Source organism: Nyctereutes procyonoides, unplaced genomic scaffold, assembly GCF_905146905.1.
Source record: "Nyctereutes procyonoides isolate TBG_1078 unplaced genomic scaffold, NYPRO_anot_genome, whole genome shotgun sequence".
Taxonomy (NCBI): Eukaryota; Metazoa; Chordata; class Mammalia; order Carnivora; family Canidae; genus Nyctereutes; species Nyctereutes procyonoides.
The window spans coordinates 67,712,485-67,733,601 of record NW_026575135.1 but is presented as its reverse complement, the minus strand read 5'-3'; the positions used below and the strand labels follow the sequence as shown (position 1 = coordinate 67,733,601).

At 38.6% G+C, this 21,117-nt stretch overlaps 1 protein-coding gene across 3 annotated transcripts in view; it reads left to right on the top strand.

Moving 5' to 3' along the window:
• LVRN (laeverin) overlaps positions 1 to 21,117 on the top strand; it is a 68,301-nt gene that overhangs the window by 22,803 nt on the left and 24,381 nt on the right. For all 3 annotated transcript variants that reach the window (XM_055302379.1, XM_055302378.1, XM_055302377.1), the window contains exons 4-12: positions 1,903 to 2,029; positions 9,679 to 9,833; positions 11,320 to 11,433; positions 16,877 to 17,020; positions 17,930 to 17,995; positions 18,104 to 18,169; positions 18,418 to 18,590; positions 20,382 to 20,458; positions 20,814 to 20,953. In XM_055302379.1, coding sequence (XP_055158354.1) covers positions 1,903 to 2,029; positions 9,679 to 9,833; positions 11,320 to 11,433; positions 16,877 to 17,020; positions 17,930 to 17,995; positions 18,104 to 18,169; positions 18,418 to 18,590; positions 20,382 to 20,458; positions 20,814 to 20,953 — 1,062 coding nt within the window. The remainder of the gene's footprint in view (positions 1 to 1,902; positions 2,030 to 9,678; positions 9,834 to 11,319; positions 11,434 to 16,876; positions 17,021 to 17,929; positions 17,996 to 18,103; positions 18,170 to 18,417; positions 18,591 to 20,381; positions 20,459 to 20,813; positions 20,954 to 21,117) is intronic.

Genomic DNA, 21,117 nt, shown 5'->3' with positions numbered 1-21,117 from the left:
TTTATGGGAGGAGCTTTTGAAACTCAAAGTTGAACATTCAAAGTTTCAGGGATCCCTGGGGGGCGCAGCGGTTTAGCACCTGCCTTTGGCCCAGGGCGCGATCCTGGAGACCCGGGATCGAATCCCACGTCGGGCTCCCGGGGCATGGAGCCTGCTTCTCCCTCTGCCTGTGTCTCTGCCTCTCTCTCTCTCTCTCTCTGTGTGTGTGTGACTATCATAAATAAAGAAAAATGAAAAAAAATACTTAAAAAAAAACAAAGTTTCAGTTATTTTCCAAAATGGTACAGTGAAAATTCATCCGTCTTGAATACTAGAATAGTGTTCTTTCCCACTCAGTAGTGCTGGCTTCAAGTGTAGCAATCTTTGTATTGCCTTCTGGAGTCAGACCCAGACGTGGGGAGGGTTAGTGTAGTGCAGAGGCAGAGCTGAATCCCCCCAGCATGGGGGGAGGCCGAAAAGAGTGAGGTCAGAGGCCTCAAGAACAGGCGGTTGCATTCTGTGAGAGGAGAGCATTCCTGAAGACCTCATGTAATTCCACATCCCCATAATTCAAGACAAATCCCCGCAGAAATAAAAGGAAAGCAAGGTGAATGTGTTCTTGGAGGGCACCAATCTGCAACTACCATTGTTCTGCATTTCTAGCATTTTCTCTAATGTTTTATAGGGAACTCTTTCTCCAATCAACTTGATTCACATCAGGATAATTACCTTAATTGCCTCATTTTCTAACTTTTGTTGCAGGGCTCTTGAGTTTCATGCATGTTCTTTGTCATTAACACTAGCAACCCCATTAAAAAGTGCTCTGATGGCATTGTTGTGGGATATAAAATGATTTCATATTAAAATAAGAACTAATGAAAACAAGAGCAAATTAGCTGCTAGAATCACAGAAATAAATTCCCAAGGCCTCAAGTAATAGCTTGGTTACATGAAACTAACAAACCATGGCAGGGATTTCTTTATACTTACTAAAGCGGAAGTGTCATAAACAGAGAATGTAATTCACTTGTTCAACAACTGTAAAATCATAAGGCTATTGATGAACTTTTTTAAATTCGGGAATTAACCTTATTTCAAATTTTGAAAACAAGATCGCACTATTAATGAATTTAGCATCAATAAACATTGAGAAACAGTCTTTAATTTGCATAATTCGGACACAGGTACAATGTACCATACTGTGTGACATCTGCTAAGGGCACAATTCTGTTTTGGAACATTGGAAATATGTCCTAAAAAGGGAAGCAAAGGTCTGCGATGCCCTTTTACTCTAAGACAGTCTATTTTTTCTTTGGGGGTAGATACTACTCCAAGGATTATTCCTAAATTCCAAAAGTTACCTGCATTACTCTAAAACATTGAAATATCAACCCTCCCAGAGAATCACTGCTCATATCTTAGCAGATAGCCTTTGGACTTTCTCCAGGGCATGTACACATTTAGAATTGACCCTTGAACAATGCGGATTGGAACCAAGCGGGTCCACGCACACACGGATTTACACACGGAGTTTTGTAAATGTATTTTTCTCTTCCTACAGTTTTCTTAATGACATCTTCTTTTCTCTAGCTTACTTTACTGTGAGAAACAGTATATAATAGACACACAAAATATGTGTTAAGTAAAAGTTCACGTGATCAGTAAGGCTTCTGGCCCATAGCAGGCTCTTAGCAGTTAAGTTTTTGGTTAGCTGAAAGTTATCTGTGGGTTTTTGATTGCATGAGGTCAGCACCCCTCACCCCAATGTGTTCAGGGTCACCTGTCAACATTTTATCCGGTAGTAGCTTCTTCTGAAAAGCTGAGACTTTGACTCTAGAGTTTCAGGGAACTGGAGCAAGCAGGCTGCTTGTCCCCGAAGTCGCCACAGCTTTTCCTAATCACCACTTATTTGTTTTGATTTAGATACGCATCTGGGCCCGGAAAGACGCCATCACAAACGGAAATGCAGACTTTGCTTTGAACATCACAGGTCCCATCTTCTCTTTTCTGGAAGATTTATTTAATATCAGTTACCCTCTTCCTAAAACAGGTAAACCGTCTTCCCTTCCAATGCAATTGGTTTCCTATTATGCGGGCCCTGGGTTAAGGTCAAAGGCTACATAGCCGAGCCTCCAGGGACCCACTGTCACCATGTAGCTGCTATTTGGAGGCGGGGGTGGGCTGCCAGCCTTATGTCCTATACCTTCCTGAACACAGAAGAGGCCTGTCTGCTATTTCTCTGTACAATGCTGTGTGCCCAGCAGGTGTTCTCAGGACTTAGGTTCCTCCTGGGTGTTTGTTGCCAGCCTCACATCCTCCAGACTCTGCTTCCTCCCTTACGTTCTGTTCTTTCCCCTCCCATGTGTCTGATGCAATATTCTGGATCTTTTCAGTGGGCCTATGTGAGTGAATTACTCCAGTTCCCGTGAATGAGGGTTTTTTTTTATGGTGGTGGTCTTTTGTGAGCTGGGGTTTGTTGGGGTTTTGTTTGGTTGGTGTTTTTGGACATGGGGTCCTGTCAACTTTTGTTGTATAAAATTGGAATCACATGTGAACACCACGTGATCCTTGAGGAAATAGGTAAACGTTTTATTGATTATAGATCTGTATAGTACGTCCTTGAAATTGTGTGAGCCACTTAGCTCAGGAAGTTGTCCATTGTTCTGTGTTGAGAGTATCATGTAAACATGTTTTGTTCCTCTGACATGTCATGTGACATCTTGGATAAAGTAAAGTAGGCTCTGTCTATACTGGCAGATGGTAAAGGAGGGAGGAAGTATGTCTGGGAACTCAGCCCAGCGAGCCAGGGGTGGGGTGGGGAGTGGGTGGGAGGCTCTGCAGCTCAAGGCCAGGGGCTCGAGGAATGGAGAGTGAACTGGTGTTGGCCCATTCAGGGATCCTGGAAGTGATACCTGTCATTTTGAGAGTTGAAGGCATCTGGGGCTGGAAGCTTCTGGGCTGGAGGATCTCAAGATGACACTTGTCTCAGCAAGAAAAGTTCTATTTGTCTTTATTTAGATAAGGAACAGTCCAGAGTCACCCTCCACTCCATGGTCTGTAAAGCACCTCCTCCATCCTCCTTACCATCTCCATCCCCTCCCCCCGCCCCAGCCCCCCAGGTTTACACCACCACTACTTCCACCTCAGCAGCCCTTATTCGGTTATGCCCCCTTCCATCTTGCCCCCCTCACTTCCATCTTCTGACTGAGACTGTGGGGGATCTTTTCATAGTGAAATTCAAGGACCCTATTACTGTCCTCTTTACAGCCTCTCGATGGGTTCCCATCGCCCTGAGGATAAAGTCCAAACTCTGCACTCTGTCTTTATAACAGTGCATGTCTGGCTGAACTCTTCGGGCTTTTGTCAGTTCTTCTGAGCTAGAAGGATGCTCTGGCACCCCTTCTGTCCCCTCTTCCACTTTCCTCTTCTCCCCAGGCTCTTGCACATGCACTTTGCACATCCTGCAATGACATCTATCCAACTGATTAATTCGCATATTTCTCAACTCAGGGCCCCCTCCTCCAGGAAGCTTTCCCTGACTCTCTTTTTCTCATGTTTCCATGGCATCCTATGTACCCTTCCATTTGAGCTCTTGACCTAACCAGATCTTGAGTGTCCCCCCCCCCATTAAATCAGGAGTAACTTGGATTCAGGATCTGGCTTCTCTTTTTCTTTGTACCTTCAGAGCCTACTGATAGTGCTTTTTTCAGAATGGTAAATGGTAAAGTTGTTTTTTGGGTCTTTTGTTTTGTTTTGTTTTGTTTTTAGTGAAGGGAATTAAAGACCTAGTCCAGTAATTCCATATAAATTCTGACTAGGTTGTCAGCTTCTGGAAATCAGGGTTATATTTGGCACATTCTCATATCGTTCATAGCATCTCAACCAAGGTGACACTCAGGTGGCACTCAATCAAAATTGTATTTTGACAGATTTTTAAAATAAGGAGATTTTCTGTTACTGGATCTATAAGAGAAAGATGAATACATGTTTCCTTGTTATTTTAACTCTTGGTTGAGACTTAAAAATATACAAAACAAAATGAGACACAGATCCCTTCCCTACCGGCCTTTCCCACCCAAGCCATCCTCTTCTTCTCAGAGAGTCAGGTGAAAAGCCATTTTGCTTATTTCTTTCATGTGTTATTCTTTCAGGTTTTTTTTTGTTTGTTTGGTCACTTGCTCAATGAGTTCTAAGCCCAAGAATCTAAACCATGTTCATGTAAGAGCATTTTTTTTTCTGGGGTTGCTATCCTTTTAATTGACTGTTTAAAGTCAAAAGTGCCCTCTGCTCTACCTGCCCCTCATACTCTCTCTCTCAAATAAATAAATAAAATCTTTAAAAAAAAATAATGTGGGCCTTTAAGACTTGCAGACTTTTATTTTTATTTTTTTTAAGATGTATTTATTTGAGAGAGAGAGCATGCATACCTGAAAGACAGGGGGAGGGGCAGAGAGAGAGAGGGAGAGAATCTCAAGCAGGCTCCCCACAAAGCAGATAGGTTGATTCAGGGCTCCATCTCAACACTCTGAGATAATGACCTGAGCTGAAATCAAGAGTTGATGCTTAACTGACTGAGCCACCCAGGTGCCCCTGCAGACTTTTAAAAATGGCAACTTCTCGGGATCCCTGGGTGGCGCAGCGGTTTGGCGCCTGCCTTTGGCCCAGAGCGTGATCCTGGAGACCCAGGATCGAATCCCACGTCGGGCTCCCGGTGCATGGAGCCTGCTTCTCCCTCTGCCTATGTCTCTGCCTCTCTCTCTCTCTGTGACTATCATAAATAAATAAAAAAAAAATTAAAAAAAAATAAAATAAAAATGGCAACTTCTCTTTTAAGTTTTAATTTTGCTCTTAACTTTAAAACAATAGTATCCTAACTATATATATTATACATCCCACCACCACCACCCCCCGCATGATTTGAATTTTTGTAGCAATGAAAGGCAAATACAATATAAACCATAAAACAGTACTGGTTACCTATTACTTTTCCTGATGCCTTTTTTTTTTTTGAGAGAGAGAGAGAGAGAGAGTGTGTGAGCAGAGGGAAGGGACAGAGGGAGAGAATCTCAAACAGACTACATGCTGAGCGTGGAGCCGAACACGGGGCTCGATCTCAGAACCCTGAGATCATGACCTGAGCCAAAATCAAGAGTCTGGTGCTTAACCAACTAACTGAGGCACCCAGGTGCCCCTCACGGTGCCTTTTGAATGCAAGAGAAGTAGGTGGCTGGGGCTCTGTTCAAGTAGCTGAGCTGCGGTGGTAGCTTCAGTATGTATAAACAAAAGCAACAAATCACCAAACAAGAGATAATGGACTGGCTAAGTAAAAGTCTTAAGAGAAAGATGATTAAGAAGTGGTAATGGGAGTAGCCTAAATATATAAAGAATACCTACAAATAAATAAGAACAGTACAGAAGAAAAAACAAGGAAAAGAAGATACATGAATAGATGTTTTACAGAAAAAGGAACTCATGTGGCTAATAAACTTATGCAGAGATACTTAACCTCATTAGTAATCTAAGTAATGAATGTCCAAGGCCTTGGTGAGGCCCCATTTTATACCTATTCACTCGTTAAAAAGTAGGCATCTAACAAATGCCAAATGTTAAAAAGTGGCCATTTTGAAGGGAGTTATCAATTGTCACAACAGCTTTGAAACATATTTATTACCTTGCAATGTTGATCATTAGAATACCTTAAAACCTAGTGATTCCATTTCTAAATATATCTCCCAGAGGAATCTGAGCACATATGTATGTACCAGAAGACGTGTGCAAGAATCTTCATAGCTACACTTTTTATAGTATAGCCATATACTGAAAGAAAGCAAAATGGTCACTCTTAGGAGAATGGAATAGGTAAATTATAGATCATTCACACAATGAAAAAACTCAATAGCAATGAAAATGAAACATTTTCTCCTAAAGTTTAAAAATAAAACCCCCTAAACTTGAGGATAGTGATTTAGCTGCTGGAAGAAGACATGAAAGTATGAGTTGAGAAGGATCCCAAAGAGAGATTAAGTCAGCTGTTAAACTTCAGCATGTGTTGGAATAATCCTGAAGGCTTATTAAAACACAGACACCGTTTCAGTAGGTCTGTGGTTGGTCCCAGAATTCTTGTGTCTAGTAAGTTCCCAGGTGATGCCGGTGCTACTGGTCTGGAAATCACAGTTTGAGTTAGTTATTAGCAATATTCTCAATATTCTCAATATTTTCAATATTGGCATACAATCAAATGTGGGCCGCTGCCTTTTTCTGTATGGCCCTCGAACGAAGAGTGGTTTTTACATTTTTAAATGGTTGAAAAAACAAGAGTATTTTATGAAACGGAAATCAGATGAAATTCACGTCTAAAGGTCCATAAATAAAGTTTTACTGGAACACAGCCTGCTCATTTTTCCCCATAACAGTGTCTAGGGATGCTTTTGCTTTGTGATGCCAGAGTCAAATCTGCGATGGAAAACATACAGCCCACGAAACTGAAAATATTTACTGTCTGGCTCTTCAAAGAGAGGGTTTTCCAACCCTTGTTCTAAAAAGAGAGAGGCAGATTCGTGGGTGTTTATATCATTATTTTAAAATAATGAGTTAACCATTAAAATAAAATAAAACAGAGTCCTGTGTGAACCAGTGAGGACAGTTTATCAAGAAACAAGAATTTGCTTACTTTCAATTCTGTGCATCTGGAGGTAAAAAAAAAAAAATTCAATTGTTTAAATTGTCTTTAAAACAATTGTTTTAAAATTGTTATCAGGAGTTAGTAAAGTATGGCTTCTTCGACTTGGTAAGATTGGACCACAAGGATCCATGGACATTTGGACATTGAAGAGAGGATTTCTGGGGCACCAAACAGCTGGAGCCAAGAACAGCTTAGCAGTAGTAGAGGACAAAGGGGATTGGTTTGAGTGGAGCAGATCAGTCTGTCTAAGGAAAGTGGGTGGGTGGGAGGGCGGGAAAGGTGCAGGTGGAGGAAAAGGTGGTAGTGCAAGTCAACATAACATACGGAGCACAGCACACTCATTAGGCAAACGTAGCATACATTATAAAAATGGCATTTCTTTTATTAGCAAAAGAAAGTAAACATTTTTTCTTGTTCTTCTAGGTTTATTTGGGGGCAGGGGTAGAGGGGCAGGGACAGGGAGAAGGAGAGAGAATCCCAAGCTGACTCCCCACTGAACACAGAGCCTGACGCAGGGCTCCGTCTCAGTACCCCAAGATCACTACCTGAGCCAAGGCCAACAGTCCAGATGCTCAAATGACTGAGCCTGTGCTCACTTTGGCAGCACATATATCAAATGACTGAGCCACCCAGGCCCCTCTATTGTCATGTTTATTAATTATTTATTCAATTTAAAATATGTATGTATGTATGTATTTTTTATTTATTCATGAGAGACAGAGAGAGGCAGAGACACAGGCAAAGGGAGAAGCAGGCTCCCTTGGCAGAGCCCGATGTGGGACTTGATCCCAGGACCCCAGATTCATGACCTAAGCTGAAGGCAGACGCTCAACCATTGAGCTACCCAGGTGTTCCTGTATCATAATTTTTAAAACATAGAATGCCTACAATATCAATTTGGCAAAATAATTTATTTAAATCCTCTGGTTGAACATTTGGACTAATTGCATGCTTTCTTCCCCTTTTTTGGCTACTTTAAGCATGCTAAAGAAAACATAAGAAATGTTTACAAGCATCCATGCTATTTGTCTTAGTATAAACTCAGAAAGTTGAATGAGTTAGTCAAGGGTTGGAACATTTTAAAATTATGAAGCAAAAAAAAAAAAAAATTATGAAGCATTTTGCTGGATTGCTCCCAAGAGATTGTAGCAGTTACACCCTTACCAACAGGCTATCTGCCAATTTTCCTTACCTAATTATTAATACTAATATTAGCAGTACTAATTGTTCATCTTCTTATACATTTGAAAGATTAAGTTATACCATGGTTTTGTGTTTCTCATGATTAATGAAGTTGAACATCTTAAGTAAGATTTTTGGCTATTTGAATTATTTCTTTTTTTTAAAATTATTTCCTTAGTGAACTGTTTTCATTTGTGTTTTTTTATTTTGATTTGGTAGAGTTTTTTTTAATGTTAAAAAAACATTAATTGTTTGTGATATATGCTGCAGATATTTTTCCCAGCTTGTGATTTGCCTTTCAAATTTGTTTATGATGAACTAAATTTGCCTTTTGGCAAACTAATGTATTTCCTTTTAACTAGACTATTTTTTTTAAAGATTTTATTTATTTATTCATGAGAGACACAAAGAGAGAGGCAGAGACATAGGTAGAGGGAGAAGCAGGCTCCCTGCGGGGAGCCCAATGCGTCACTCGATCCCAGGACTCTGGGATCACATCCTGAGCTGAAGGCAGACACTCAACCACTGAGCCACCAGGCGTCCCTAGACTACATTTTCAGAGCACTTGTAGGCTTAAGAAAAATTACATGGAAAGTATAGGGAGTTCCCATTTATCTCCTCTCCCTTCCCTTTCCCCCCATACAGTTTCTCCTCCTGTATCTTGCATTCAAGTGGCACATTTGTTACAATGGATGAACCAATATCAATACAATATTGTTTAATAAAGCCCTTAGTTTACATTAGGTTTCTCTCTTGGTACTATACATTCTCTGAGTTTTGACAAATGTATAATGATACGTATCTAAAATTGCAGTGTCCTACAGAGTAGTTTCATGGTCATAAAAGTCTCCTGTGCTCCAACTATTTATTCCTCACTTTCTCCCTAGAGTCCTGATAACCACCAAGCTTTTTACTGTCTCTCTGGTTTTACCTTTTCCAGATAAATGTTTCATAGTTGGAATTATACCATGTGCTGTTTTTCCCCATTGGTTTCTTTTCACTTAGCAATCTGCATTTAAACTTCTTTCTTGTCCTCTCATAGTGGGAGAGCTCATTTCTTTTTATTGCTGAATGATACTCTCTTGCATGGATTTATTTATACTACAGTTTGTTTATCCATTCCCCCATTGAAAGACGTCTTGCTTGCTCATTTTTCACACTTACAAAGTCTCACACTTAAAGGTTTATAGGTATAAACCTCCTTGTACCAGTTTTTGTGTGGACTTAAAGTTTTCGACTCATTTGGGTGAATAACCTCAATTGCTCAGTTGCTAACCTGTACGATCAGCCTTTATAAGAAACGGCCAAGCTGTCTTCCAGTGTGGTGGTACCATTTTGCATTCCCACCAGCAACGAATGAGAGTTCCTGATGCTCCATATCTTCTCTAGCGTTTAGTAGTGTGCTTTGGATTTAGACCATCCTAATAGGTATATAGTGGTATCTCACTGTTTTAATTTGCAATTTTCTAATGACATCTTATGTAGAGCATCTTTTCCTTATGCGTATTTTCCATTTGCTTATCTTATGCAGTGAAGTGTCTCTTTAGATTGATTGTTTGCCAGTTTTGTAAAGTTTAGTTTTCTAATGTCAAGTTTTAAGATTTCTCTGTACAGATCCTTTATCAAAAGTATTTGATTTTCAGATAAGATAATCAGAACAATTTATTTTCTGGCTTCTGTCTTTGCTATTAATCTTCTCTCCCCTCAAATTATAAATATTCACTTGTATTTTCTTTTAGTAATTTTATGATTTCATTTTGCGATACTTGTATCTGGAAATCTCAAACTTTTTGGAAGAGATGATTTCATTTTTCCTTCCATTTAAATCCACTTAGATATAATTGCCTTGCCTACTTTTGACAACAGTGCCATGGAAAATTGGGGACTATTGATATTTGATGAGTCATTATTGTTGATGCAACCAAATGATCAAGTAACAGACAAAAAGGCTGTGATCTCCTTCATTCTCTCCCACGAGATTGGACATCAGGCATGTGGTAAAATGTTCTTTCTTATTTTACGTGAAGACATTCTCTAGCTGCTCTACCAAGGATAGCAAAAAACAGCAAAACAAAACCAGAAAAAAAAAAACAAACAAAAAAACCCCAAGACAAAAACCAACCCTCTAATGGTATACCACATTTTAAAAAAAATATCCAAAAAGTGGGACAGTGAAGGAAGGATCTATATAATCAGAGCTTGTGGGGATTTGAACTATTGGTGAGGGATCATAGCGAGGAGAACTTACAGGCCTTTAGGAGGTCAGGTATTTACATACAAAAGTAAACTTTGCTCCATAGAGTCCTTTTCAGGGAAAGTAAGCCAACCAAAGCTATGATTATTCATTTTCATTCCATCTTAAAATAAAGGATATTCAAAAAGGCCCTGAAAGATATCCACATTTCATCAGTAGATTGTTATAAACTTTGTTTTTGCTTTGTTTGAAGAGACGTTAAAGGAATATTGGCAAGTGGTTACTATGTCAGTGAGATGAGCAGTGATCTCAAGCTGCATACCCAAAAGCAGTGTGAACGAGGATTTATTTCATTAGATCTATGTTTTCACAATGTGATTTGTAGAAGCTTAGTTATGTGTTTGATGGAGGTTCCCACATCTGCTTTTTTGACATTGACTCCATTCATACAAATTTGTCAAGAAAGAAATGATCTAAACTATGAAATTGTTATCTTCCTGTTATGTGGATCCACAAGAGGTAATGGGCCAGAGTTTTTTTACTGGGACAGAATTAACACCTCGTTGCACAGTCAACACAAACTTTGACAAGTTTTGATCAGTCACTCAAAATACCATTTATTATGATCACCCAAGCAACACATTGTTTTGGAAGACCGGCTGCTAGCTATTAGTACATGACAGCTGTTGTAATAATTTGATTAAATACTAGGGTACAGATTCGTTGGTTTTAGAAATAATTGTGTTTTTCCTTCCTGATTCCATTCATTGTCCATGTGACACTTTGTTTCTGTTAAGCTGGAAAAGAATTCTAGCAGAACATGAGTGACTTGTACTTAGCACAGATCAAAACATGTTCTTGAAACATAACAACTGCTTACAGCAAAATTCTGATGTAGTCTATTTAGAGTATAAGATGCTGTAATTAGTAGGTGGTAAGTGAGCATTCCGGACCTCTGCTTTATTTAAATTAACTGTTGGGAAAGTGGGTAGTTTGAGAAATGCTACTCTAGATTACTTTGCCTTTGAAAATGAAAATTTTAAAACAAAAGTTGATTTCAGTCATTGGATGTGACATAATTAATTCAAAGAAATACAGGACTGCTGTCTCTTCATGTTAAAGCACCAACCTGCTTTTTGAAGTCCTATTTTCAAGTTTTGTTTTTGAGGACAAAAATAAAGTTTAGTTATGTCTCCGACCTTACGTTTATTTAACATGCAATTACAATAAATGTTCCTTAAATTAAATTTAAGTGAGCTCTATTTTCTCCCATCTCCAAAAGTGGTTTGGAAATTTGGTTACCATGAATTGGTGGAACGATATCTGGCTCAAAGAGGGCTTTGCATCTTATTTTGAATTTGGAATAATTAACTACTTCAATCCTGAATTCCCAAGAGTAAGTATGTCTGTGAAATTTACTTGTAATGTTTTGCTCCTACTTGTAAAAGTAATGTAGTTCATTGTTTCCTATGTGTAAAATACAGGAAATATAAGGAATATTAAAAGATCTGTAATACCAGAGATGATTAGTGTTACCTGTTTTATGTGTTTTCTTTTTCCAGGCTTTTACTCATTATAAATATTCATAAAAATGGGAATTACTTTTTTTACACAGAAACGTGTAATACCTTCCGTACTTCATATTTTATCAAGAGCATTTCTGCAAATCCTTAAATCACTTTTGAAAAGATTTTTCAGGGTTGCCTAATATTTTATTATATCACCTTATAAGGTATATGCATACTATCTTTCCCTAGATTTTAGGTCATTTTCACTTATTCCTACCTAGACTAAATTTTAAAGGCACTGTAATTAGTAGTCTATGACTTCAATGATAAGGAATATGCTATATTATATATTATAAAATGTTATATATATCAGATGTGTAACTAATATCATATATATTATAGCTGATAACTATTTTGGTATTTTGAATAAATAGTAATATGAAAATATGAATTCGTGAATATGCAAATCTGATTATTTCAACTATAAGTTCTATTTCTGGTCATTTATGTAGATTAATTTAGGTAGTGCTTTCAGGATGGCATGATAAAATGGAATTGATTTTGACTTAGATGTTTAAATGTTGAGATGTAATATTCTCTGACGTGTACCTCACTTCCTTTATATAGCAAGCCCAAAGTCCTTGCTTCTGCTCTGTCCCTTACTCCCTGCACCTTTCTGATGCTCAGAGTTGCTCATCCTGCTGCTCTTGGCTAGTCTGTCTGTCATCCCACCTCCCACTGTTTCCAAGCTTGGTTCTTCACTTCTTTCCCTAGCCTCATTCAGTAAATATTTGTAACAATTTTTTTTTTTTATTTCATGAGAGAAAAGAGAGAGAGAGGCAGAGTAACAGGCAGAGGGAGAAGCAGGCTCCCTGCGGGGAGCCTGATGTGGGACTTGACCACAGAACTCCAGGGACATGACCTGAGCTGAAAACAGGCTCAACCACTGAGCCACCCAGGTGTCCCAGTAAATCGATATTTGAAACACTGATTGTTCTCTACTGGCCAGATCTTTATTACAGGCTAAATGTACTCACTTTAAAGGATATTATAAGATGATATTTTTCCTATTATATTGGCAATAAATTTTCCCTTTATAATAAAAGGATGGAGATGGTAGATAGATGATACTTGGTTTTTGTTGATTATTTGGCAGAATTCAGAGTTGGCAAACTTAACTTGGCCCCACAGACACTTTATTTAAAAATCCCTCTTTTTTTTTACTCCTTTTTTTTTTTTAACATGTTCGTGAAATCAGTTTGTGGGAAGCACTGATGTAGCAGCCTCCTAATACACCGTTCCATGCCACCCACCCTGTGCTTTGCAGAATTCCTAGAAATCACCCACCATCCCACAGTCCAGCCACTCTGTGGTGCCTCTGCTCCCCCTCCCCTGGGTTGGGCATCATTACATAGATAAGGAGACTGAAGTACTGGATGATTAGGTGACTTGCCGAAGTCATTTGCATGATGGCGACAGAACTGTGATTATCTAGTTGTTCAGATCTAGTCTGATGACGAAGGTAATGATGATAATAACAGCAATAATACTGCACTTCCTATTCTTGGAGCACTTAGGACGCAAGTAGCAGGTATTGTGTTTTGTACACACATCATCTAACTCAATCCTCAAAACAATCATATGAGTGTAGTTGTCACTCTATTTTCTAGTTGAGGAAACAGACATAGGAGCATTAAGAAAGTTGTTCAAGTTCTCACAGCTACTATATGTCAGAGATGAGATTCAGTTCAAGGTGTCTCTAATACCACGCGCATACCTTCACCCAACTGAGCTCTGTGAAAGCACATAAGAGTGTTCCTCTCCCCTGAGATCTAGTGGGGGGGGGGTGTGAGTTCATTATATGACTCTTTTCATTTTTATAAAATTTATATATAGAGAGTAAACCTTAATTTTCTTCAAAAGTCCTTTCCATATACTCTATAGCTATAAAATTGTTTAAATCTCTCTTTTATAAGATAGAACCTATGCATGGTTCATGTCATCTATAAATGCTTATGAAAGCATTTGGTTGTATCCCAAATTAACTCTGCTTGGATTCAATAAGAAAAGAAGTTCCATTTCCCATGAAACAATTAGATTCATCCTTATTTTCTTAATCAAATGGAATAGATCATTAACATCAATCAGTTACCTCATGCAACTGAAATTGGCTAAGGTATTATATCTGGGAAAATTTGATGAAGATATATTACTAGTGTTTGTGAAGCAAAGATGATACGATTAACCTCTTTTGGTACCATTTAGCTATTTCTTTTAATCATTGGTTTCTTAATCACTCCTTTCTGAATCTACATTTCTTAGTGTCTGTGGAGCTGAGTGAATATAACCCTTGGCAAAAGAGCATCAGATCCTGGTGTTGAGGAAATTGCCATTAGCTTTGTCTTTTAAAAGCCTGAAGCAGCCTTACTTCAGTGATCTCTGAGAGATCAAGAACTTTGGCTTCCTTTTAATCTGGTCATTAAATTGGCATTGGGGAAGAGAATCACAGAACCATATGCAGGAACAGATTTTCATTTTTTTTTCTTGCTTGCTCTAATTTCAGCTGAAAGTCATTAAAACATGTTATGAATGGGTCATGGTCACAGATTCAGAAAACGTCAGTGACCAGTGGTTTCTTTGTCTCTGAAGCCCAGGTCTGACACAGCCTGGCCTAAAGAAGCATCAGATTTGGTGGAGAGAAAGGCACACAGGAGCCGTGCAGCCAGTCTGATCTCACTCTGTTTTTATACTCATTGTCAGTGGAACACCTCTGAGCTTTAGTTTCTCATTTGTAAAGTAAGTTTCTTGTAGACATTCAACAAATTCTTATCCATTAGGTAACATCATGACAACTACTACTTACCAAGTGCTCGTGTGCTTATGGAGTATTGTATACATTATCTGATTCAGTACTTAACTCTAAAGAAATAATAATGATGTTGATGATGATAAGTAATTTCAAGTGGCTCTCATTGAACGTGTGCTTTTTTGCCAGGCACTGTGCTAAGCACTTTCTGTAAATTCATTTAGTCCTGAAAATAATCCAATAAGGACAATGTTGTTTTCCTCCATTTCTAGATGGAGAAACCAAATTTCAGAGAGATAAAGTTGATTGCCTTTTATAGCCACACAAGTCCAAAGAGGTTAAGGTAGGATTCACACCCAGGCAGCTCAGACTCCAAGCCTGGGCTTTTAACCACATGTAAATTTATTATAATAAATACTGTTATATTTCTTAGGGTAACAATAAATTTAATAGGAGTAGGTCTTTTTCTCTAGAATCTTGCAGTTTGCAGAAAGAGAGTGATGATGGGTATACAGCCTCACCTTCTCCTGTCACTGTACGCAGTGCCTAGATAACGATTTTTTTTTTTAAAGGCAAACCTTACTTTTTGTGTAAATGTTTCCCTCCAGCAGGACTGGAACAGACTGGGACAAAACTCACTGTATGGGAGGCCCAGAGGAGAAGGACCTTGGGGATGTTGAGGAAGAGGTGTCTACCCCTTTCATCACAGCTAACTTGTGTGATTATAGTGATACCAAGAAGATAATATAACATCTTACACCAGTCAGAAAAAAGACAGACAATCCATTCTGAGGAGTAGAGGGGAATTTACGAAATATGGAGAAGGCTATATATAAAGGTGCTCATTAAAATATTGTTTAAAACAGTAAAAATCTGGAAGCAATTTAAATGCCAAACTAATAGGGAAATGATGAAGTCATTTATGGTTCATTGACTCAGTGGCCCATTCTGCAACTATGCATTTATTTATTTTAATGTTTTGCTTTTGCAGAAGTGTTATCTGTTATACTTTGAAAAGAAGAAAGTCATATGTGATTTGACCATACTATGATCATCACTATTAAGTTTTGGCTTATTTCCTTCCAGTTTGTGTAGTATAGAATGCAGCAGCCATTGTTAGAGATATTTATGAAGATGAGATAACAGAATTTTTCAATGAATGTCATAATAAGTAAGTAAACAAGATAAAAGTTTTTACATCTATGTGAGTAAATAAACACATAGGGAAAGAGATTGTAAAAAACAGTACTAGTTCTAATGGTGACTATCTTGGAGTGTAGGATTATGGGTACTTTTTATTTCCTCTGTTTTCCATGTTGCTTTTTTGGGACACATGGGTCAACTGTGAGACGATCTCGAGAATACTCAAGTAAACTAATAAAACCTATAGTTAATGAATAAGATCAGACTTAAACAAATGTCCCCTCCATTCCTAGCTACTCAAAGTGGGATTATCATGCTAGTGACATGAGCATCACCATGTAATTGATTAGAAATACAGACCCCAACCCAGACCAGCTGAATTCACATATGAATTGATCAAATCCCCAGGGGATCCTTATTCACATTAAAGTTTGAGAAATACTGCTCTAAATGACAGGCTGTCTCATTTCTGAAGGAGCAGAGTTTAACAGTAGCCTCATCAATGGTGTTAATAAATTGAAAAATAATATGCTAATAGGAGACGGTTGGTTGGAACACTGGCCAATGGAAGTGGGCAGAATTTGAAAGAGTCAACTTGGGGACCCCAGAGATAGCTGCTAGGGAGTTGAGGCTCTTGTGGATTATAAAAGGGGTTCACTCAGCTCTACAGGGCAGAAGCCAACTCTCTCTGCTGCTTCTTTACCACTGCCCTTTTTTTGGCTTTGCTGTGCCCTCTGGCTGTACATTGGCTTTCCTTCTATCTTTCCTCCAAAAAAGAAATGACCCTTGTCATGTGTGTGAAAGAGGTCTAATTTTTTGGAGAGTTCTGTACTTAATAGAATAGAATAATTTGCCTGCTCATAATGCATGATCTATAAACTGTAGTATCCAGCCTGTGGATTTATTTCAATAAATAATTACAAATTACGACATCATCATCAAATTTGTAAATCTGGCACATTGCGGTTTGTAAACGTTTGTTTAAGAGAGACCGATCCATTTTAGACGGTTACTAATAAAATTTCCAATAAATTTCTAGAGGATGCAAACCACCTAGGGATGCTATTTCCTAGAGGATCCTGTCTGTGATCAGGGATCTCCTTTGGGGAAGTGTAGATAGCTCTCTTGGAAAACATTCTGAACTTTTGTAATGGGTTTTTTAAAAATTGAAATAAGAAGGGTATTAAATGGGAAGAAAAGTATATTAGAGTTTTGTTTTTCAAGAATCCTGACTTATTTGGCATATGTCAGCTCACAGAGTGCATCTGAATGATTTTTTCCCCTCGTCAGTGTCAGTTTTTGAAAGGTGTTTTTGACAGTATTTCAATGTTGTGTTTCTGTGACACCTAAGAAGTTAATGTTGCTCAATCTTTTCCTTTTAGAATGAGATCTTTTTTTCTAACATTTTACATAATGTCCTCAGTGAAGATCACGCCCTGGTGTCTAGAGCTGTGTCCTTGAAGGTGGAAAATTTCACAGAAACCAGTGAAATAAATGAGCTCTTTGACTTATTTACTTACAACAAGGTAAAATCAGTCACATATTTCCTTTCGTTTTGCACTCTTGCAGTAAGGTACATAAAATGGATTCTAAGAATGATAGGCTAATATGATGATACTGTGCAACTTTTGATACAAATAACCATAATTTTATTCAGCAGATGGATTTCAGAACATGTGGTTAAATCAATTCTCATCTAACCAATATTAGGTGCTCAGTACCATCCATCATTATAAAAACACTGAAACAACTTGCTACTTTTAAGGTGAACCCTTCTGTTTGGTGGAAATTTATTCTTACCCTGTAAATATCTCAGCTTAAAATATATTGTGTATCTTGAATTTTTTTAAAAGATTTTATTAGGGATCCCTGGGTGGCGCAGCGGTTTGGCGCCTGCCTTTGGCCCAGGGCGCGATCCTGGAGACCCCAGATCGAATCCCACGTCGGGCTCCCGGTGCATGGAGCCTGCTTCTCCCTCTGCCTGTGTCTCTGCCTCTCTCTCTCTCTCTGTGTGACTATCATAAATAAATAAAAATAAAAAAAAAATAAAAGATTTTATTAATTTATTCATGAGATCCACAGAAAGAGAGAGAGGCAGAGACACAGGCAGAGGGAGAAGCAGGCTCCATGCAGGGAGCCCAATGTGGGACTCGATCCCGAGACTCCAGGATCACACCCTGGGCCAAAGGCAGCACTAAACCACTGAGCCACCCGGGCTGCCCTTGAATTCTTTATATGTAGTACATTTGTTCATCTTTTACCTATTTGTTAGTGACAGTCTACCATTTTATGGGCATATTTGGGGATAACCCAAACATTCAACTGAAGTATGCAATACAATTGGGAGAAAAGCCTAGAATATTGCTTATCAAAATGGAATGTGTCAATATTTATGTATTGAATTTGTTCAGACAATGGACTGTTTCTTGTCCTAGGGAGCATCTTTGGCCCGAATGCTTTCCAGCTTCCTGAATGAGAATTTATTTATCAGTGCACTCAAGGTAAGTTTATAAAATTGTCACCTGGGAGGCAGGAAACACAAATTGATTGGAAATGTTATTTATTTTGACCTTAACTTTTCCACTCTTTTTAATGTCTCTATTTTTTAGTCATATTTGAAGACATTTTCTTACTCAAATGCTGAGCAAGATGATCTATGGAGGCATTTTCAAATGGTAATCGTCCTACTTCCTGACATGCATGTTCAATGAATGAATGAGTGAGTAAATGAATGAACGAACTAAGGACTCGTTCACATAGAGAGTTGAGCAGAATTCTGAATTTGGCCCAGAATATCACCCACTGAGGATTACTGTATAAATGAAGAATAGAATAGCTAGCAATGTAGTTTCCTTTGGGAGATTGCTACCTGAAGAGATTTTGATGGTAAATATCTGCTCTTGTGATGATTTTTTTTAAACAGGTCATAGATGATCAGAATAAAATTCTTTTGCCAGCAACAGTAAAAAGCATAATGGACAGCTGGACACACCAGAGTGGTTTTCCAGTCATTACCTTAAATGTGTCCACTGGCGTCATCAAACAGGAGCCATTTTATCTTGGGAAAGTTAAGAACGAGACTCTCCTAACCCACAAGTAGGTACATTTGCTCCTCTGTCTTCACCTTCCTTGGGGTTAAGCTCCCATCAGATGGAAAGCAGCCTGCTGGTGAGGAAGCATAACACACAGCTGGGTACACGCTCTTCTGCAGAGGGGCTCTGGCACAGGCAACTTCATATCTGTGCAGGGTGTTCCTGGGTGCTGGGTTGAGACAGAGCCCCTGATGTCCTGAGCGAGGCCAGAGACTTGCATTGAGGGATCCAAGGCAGTACCCCTGCCCTTGGCATTTAGGATGACACCAGCAACCAAAGCCTTAGGGGTCATACACTCTCTGTCCTTCAGACAGAATTAATGAATTACTCAGGATTCTGGGTGAGAGGCAGCAAAACAGAACCATACAAGGCCTCATGTTAGTAAGAGACAAAGAGACTTGACTGCTGCCAAGTCGTCTTTTATTTCCCTAGAAATGGAACTGAGTAGTCTCTATGTCCTTGATGAATAGTTTTGCCCATATCCACATGTGCACGTAGGTGTGTATTTATAGCCATGCTTATGAGAATTCTGGCCTTCACCTGGGTTTGAATATCAACCGCACTGGGGCACCTGGGTGGCTCAGTGGTTGAGCATCTGCCTTTGGCTCAGGGCGTGATCCCAGCTCCCCACAGGGAGTCTGCTTTTCCCTCTGCCTATGCCTCTGCCTCTCTCTGTGTCTCTCATGAGTGAATGAATGAATGAATGAATGAAACAAACCAGGAGAATGGAAGGTCCCTTCTCTCACTCTGCTATTCCATGATTTTTTAAAGTTTTTATTTTAATTCCAGTTAGTTAACGCCCAGTGTTATATTAGTTTCAAGTGTACAGTGTTGTGATTCAACACGCCCATACATCCTCTGGTGCTCATCAAGATTCCATGACTTTTGAGAAGATGTGTGCCTTAACTATTGGATAAACATGACCCTCATTCATAGTCTTTGAGAAACCAGATTTGTGAGCCAATTTGAGCCATATTCCAAGTCCTGTCCAAACTCCAAGGCCTGTGACTCTTGAGATGACTAATGTCCTCTTGCAGTCATCTGCTTCCTCCAGGTCACGTCCACCAATGTGGGAAGAATGTCAGCATTCAGTAAATATGAATAATCTGGCTGATGTGTGCTGAACACTTTTCAGATGAGGCGAAAGCTTGAGGCAGAAAAGCATTTTGCAATGTTTGTCAAGCTTTTTCTTCTGAAATTACTCTTTGCCTCTCTTGGCGCAGATGGAGTTGGGTCTGTCTGCAGCATTTGAACAACCCCTGAGTGAGGCCAAGAGGCTATAATTTAATACAAACAGGCCTTGAGAGTTTCAGATACAAAAAAAAGAAAGAAAGAAAGAAAGAAAGAAAGAAAGAAAGAAAGAAGGAAGGAAGGAAGGAAGGAAGGAAGGAAGAAAGAAAGAAAGAAAGAAAGAAAGATTAATATACAAGATTGTCTTACTAACTGCCTTAAGTTCATAAGAAAATGTAAAGAAGACAAACTAAAAAGAAAGTGAACAAAAGGCTAAAGCAAAACTGACTTATAACACTAAAGTGAGCCTGCTCAGTGGGGAGTCTACTTCTCCATCTGACCCTGCCCCCCTCGTGCTCACACTCTCTCTCTCACTCACTCTTTCTCTCAAATAAATAAGATCTTTAAAAACAACAACAACAAAATGAATAATCCTAGGAGCAAACCCTTATCTATTGACCAAAGAATTTGAGTCCTCTCTTTGTATCATCTCAGTTAACATTGGCTCAGAATTTATAGATTATGTCTGCAAATTAACTGAATGTTTGTTTTTTTTCCTGATAAGTGACACATGGATTATACCTATTCTCTGGATAAAAAGTGGAACTACACAGTCTCTGGTCTGGCTAGATAAAAGCAGCAGTAAGTAACAAGTTTTAGAAATATCTTCACACATATGCACGAGTATATATTACATATAGAAAGGCAGAGAATAAGATGTGAAAGCATATAGCTTTTGAAAAGCTGTCTTGCATCAAACTAAAATCTTACATCATTCTTATCTAACATAGAACTTTAGAGAAAAGTTTCAAATCAAAAGCTATTATATGTGAAAAAATACAATTATATGGTAAGGTCAGTATGTATTTTAGAATTCCTTTACTTTTTGTTGTATGTATTGAGTTTTTTTGTTTAGGATTAAGAGGATATAGTATAAACATGTACTGGAATGTTTTTTAGATGTACCAGTTCACACTTTTCCCATGTACCTTTGTAGAAATATTCCCTGAAATGAAAGTTTCAGCTTCGGATCATGACTGGGTGATTCTAAATTTAAATGTGACTGGATATTACAGGGTTAACTATGATCAGTTAGGTTGGAAGAAGCTAAATCAACAGCTTGAAAAAGATCCTAAGGTAAGGTTACTTTTTATATCTATTATTAAATACCATTAATAGCGCAGTCTTGAGTCAAGCTTTCATAAACCCCTCTGGTGAGAAGAGACTCTGTTCTCACTGCCACCTCTCAAATCAAGCCATATTGCATTTTTTCCCCTCATTCTTAGAAAGGGTAGATTTAG